This window comes from Olea europaea, unplaced genomic scaffold (genome assembly GCF_002742605.1).
Source record: "Olea europaea var. sylvestris unplaced genomic scaffold, O_europaea_v1 scaffold10644, whole genome shotgun sequence".
Taxonomy (NCBI): domain Eukaryota; kingdom Viridiplantae; phylum Streptophyta; class Magnoliopsida; order Lamiales; family Oleaceae; genus Olea; species Olea europaea.
Genome location: NW_019227994.1, coordinates 1 through 4,203, shown reverse-complemented (window position 1 = coordinate 4,203; position 4,203 = coordinate 1). Strand labels below are relative to the sequence as shown.

At 30.3% G+C, this 4,203-nt stretch overlaps 1 protein-coding gene across 1 annotated transcript; it reads left to right on the top strand.

Moving 5' to 3' along the window:
* Nucleotides 1–621: 621 nt before the first annotated feature.
* LOC111373044 (protein CONTINUOUS VASCULAR RING 1-like) lies at nucleotides 622–4,148 on the top strand. The gene is made up of 4 exons (XM_022995504.1): nucleotides 622–770; nucleotides 3,394–3,503; nucleotides 3,749–3,916; nucleotides 4,012–4,148. Exons 1-4 carry the CDS (start codon nucleotides 760–762, stop codon nucleotides 4,131–4,133), a joined length of 411 nt encoding a protein of 136 aa, XP_022851272.1. The 5' UTR covers nucleotides 622–759; the 3' UTR covers nucleotides 4,134–4,148.
* Nucleotides 4,149–4,203: the final 55 nt, after the last annotated feature.

Below are 4,203 nucleotides of genomic sequence, written 5' to 3'. Positions count from 1 at the left end.
GGGTTTTTTTTTTTTTTTTTTTTTTGGAAGAAACTCTGACCCATCATATCTCATCAGATCATATATATATAAATCATTAGATACAACCGATTGGATTAAGATTATACTGACAGCTTATTTGTTTAATCTAAGAGTGAGGGGAGAGTTTAATTTTGATGGTTGGAATATCAATACATTCTTAATTCTTATCTTGCCTTGTTCTCATGGATTACTCCCCGAATAGATTGAATCTCACTCCTCTCTCCTAATCAGAAATACCAAACATAATCTAGTTTGCAACAGCTTAATTTCGAAAAGAAACAATTGCAATTCATATGTTTACTTTTGCTTTTCTTTCGCATTAAATGCAAGTCATTGCTTGGCATAGTAGTAGGGATTTTAAGCTTATTTTTTCTACCTGTTATAGCTCCTTGGTTAACAGCTAGTTCCATGGTCATTTATATTTCTTACCCTGCATAGTGATGATAATTAATGTTAATGTGCTTTCTGTAGCTGTGTTTTTGCATGCAAAATCAGGCGATGAGCCTCGTAGTATCAATATTCAAAAAAATCTTGTATTCAAATCTTCTTATACCACAAGGTTCCTTATAGTTTATGATTGAATTTGTTTCAAGAGGAAACTTTCCAACAATGATATGATTGTATTGTTTGTCCTAGTGGTTGCATCTAAATGTTAACTGTGGTCTGAAAATACTGTATTTTGCTGATACTTTACAGACTTTTTACAAAGTTGTTAGGAGCTGGGCTTCGAAGAAGTTTATGACTGGGTGGTGAGCACACTTATCATTCTATTGATCTGCTATACGCTCTTTGAGCTTGAGATAGAATAATGGCCATTTATTTAGCGATCCATCTGCACTAAATATATGCAGTTTTTTAATTTTTATTAATTTGGCAGGCGTTATCTTATTACCTTTTTGAAATAGTCTCGCTTTTCTCACTTTTTTTGAGTAATAAAGTAGGATACTAAACATGGACACCTATTCAAGTACATTGATACACTAATAAATAGGAAATTATTTACTAAGAAGCACAGATATTGATACGTAATTCGGATACAATACAATACGGATACGTCGATATGAATTTTTTGAAAAAATTAGGATACCCAATATGTTTTATAAAATTCAACATAATTTCCTTAATATAACAAAATTAACACATAAGTATGATAATAAAAATAAAATAAAATACTAAAGCACTTTATTAGCATGGGTTTTTAAATCATCATCTATTTTCAATGATAGAATTAATATAACACAATTTTATATGTATAATTTATTTAATACTAGTCAATTTCAATTTCCAATAATAAAAATATATTCGTAAACTATAACATGATTTCACATGTATTGAAATATTTATAATATTGTGCATTTCCAATAAAAAGTCTAGTTGTTAATTTTAAAACTCTAATTGTGTATTTTAAATAAATATTATTGATATTTAATAAGTTATTAAAATAATTTAAAAAATATTTATTGTATATGTATCGAAAATTATACAAAAATGTAAAATAACTAAAAAATACGTATTGGATACGTTTTGAAAATTTAAAAAATATAAAAATATATAAAATAATTTAAAAACAAGTATCTGGTACGTATCGGAAGGTATCTGAGGGTATTGGAGCTTGAATACGTATCGGATGCTACGTAACGAGTTTACAAGTATTGATGCTTCTTCGATTATTTATTGATATATGAAAGGAAAAAAACTCGGCAAACTTTGAGAATTATAAAAAAACAATTTCAATAAATTTGTAGACACACAAGTCTATGAGCCTATTCGGTAGTGATTATGAGAATTAATTTTTTAACTGTGAGAGAGAAAAGTGAGTTCAACCTTTGAGAGAAGAAGTAAAAAATGATGGCTGAAGATAGTGAAATAATGGTCAAAAAATTAATTTTTTTGGGTAAAAAATTGCTACTAAACGAGGGCTATAATAAGCTTTGGAGGTTGATATATTAGGAGATAAGACTTCTCAGGGTAAAACTGTATTGCGAAGATCCAGAGTGAACTTAAATAAGCTTTATCTTTACTATATTTTCCATTTTATCAATCTTTTTTTTTCAATATATAATTTTGGAGTATCCTTTTTAATTTTATGGGTTAGATATTTAACATAAAAGATAAAATAGTCGATTTTGATAGGGCAATTAGCACATAACATCCTTACCTTTTATTTTTTGGCATTTTCACTCTCATTTCCACATTTCAATTCGCAAAAGGTCATTTTCATCAATTCTCTCAATTAAAAGCTGTGAAACGACGAATATATCATTTTATTCAAATAAAATAAAAAGAAAAAGAAAGAACTAATTGCAATCATAGTCCTAGATTTTTTTAAAAAGTGCAAGCGAGTCCCAAATAAATTATTGAAAGAGTAATTAGTGCATAATGTCCATACCTTTCACTATTATTGTGAAAAAGTTCATACCTTTCATTTTTTTGACATTTTCACCCTTACTTACACCTTTAATTGCGTAAACCATCATTTCCATCTAATTTCTCAATAAAAGATGGGAAATAACAAATATACCCTCCTAATTATCCTTTTACTAATCTGTTTGGGACTCGTTTTGCACTTTACTATAGTTGCAATTAGTTCTTTCTTTTTCTTTTTGTTTTAAAAAAATAAAGGGTATATTTATCGTTTCACAACTTTTAATCGAGAAAATGGATGCAAATGACTTTTTGCGCAATAAGGGTGAAAATGTCAAAAATGAAAGGTAAAGATGTTTTCTACAATAATAGTGAATGGTAAAGACGTTATGTGCTAATTACCCAATTTTGATACATGAAATATCAAACAGGGATTCCCTTTTGAAGACTTCATTGGCAAATGTCGTAAAAATATATGGATTGACATGGTTATAATTTCAGATATGAGATATTTTAGTATGTACTGCGACAATTATTCTCAGACATTAGGCTTGGAGCTAAACTAGTCGTTTTTATCTGAAAGGAGATTATCACTCCACATTTAGCAATGGATCTAATGAGTTGGATACATTTTAAGTAGTTTGGCTCCTTCATCTTCATTAAATTAGCGCTTGCCACAGTGGTGTCAGCATTTATGCTGGCCATTAGAACATAATCCATTATCTATTCACGATACTAGAAAAAGTAAAGTGAACCATGATCTGTTGAAGACCAGTTTCCTATGAATGCCTTGCATGGCAATGATCCTTCAACATAAGTGTCCAAGGTCACATTTTCTAAATTGATATTGTTACACAGTTTTAGTTTTTCATAAGAAATTTGCCTGACAGATTGTATGTTAATGGATTTTTTATCAAGTTCTTTTAATTTATTTTCCTTGTAAATTTACTCTTGCAGCTCTATGTGCTCTTTACTGTTGTAGCTATTAATTACTGTGTCGTTTTGCAGTGTCATCCTCTTCCCAATAGCTATCACATTCTATATAACATGGTGGTTTATTCACTTTGTGGATGGCTTTTTCTCACCAATTTATGCTCAGCTTGGAATTGACATCTTTGGTAAGCTTTTGACACCTTCACCTAATGCCCAAAAGTACGAGTATGTCCTTAATTTTTGTTGTGTTATAATAGAATTTCTCAAGCTGGAGCATGTAGAATTACAAAGAAATTCAAGAAAAATGTTAGTTGTGTTACTTTTGAAACTGTCATAACTGTGAATTCTCCTTACAGTTTATTGATTGTCATGTCTGTTCTTTATGATAAAAGTTCTGTAAGCTAACACTTGCTCCTACTCCTTGATTTAGGTCTAGGATTTGTTACTTCTATTACATTTATTTTCTTGGTTGGAGTATTCATGTCATCATGGTTGGGGGCATCTGTTTTGAGCCTTGGGGAGTGGTTCATCAAGCGTATGCCATTTGTTCGTCATATTTACAGTGCCTCCAAGCAAATTAGTTCTGCAATATCTCCAGGTTTGCTTTTATTTATTTATTGATTTTGACTAATTTGGTTCTTCATTTCAATTTTCTCGTGCATGGGTGAATAGTTATTCACAATATTATTGCAGATCAGAACACTCAGGCTTTCAAGGAAGTGGCCATTATAAGGCATCCACGTATTGGTGAATATGCGTTTGGCTTCATCACTTCGTCTGTCACCCTCCAGGTTTGCCATCGCTTTCATGGCTGATGCCACCTTTTTCTAAGCTTAAAAAGAAGTGAACGTTAATTTTATGCTTCTTTTTCAAAGTCGCATATTT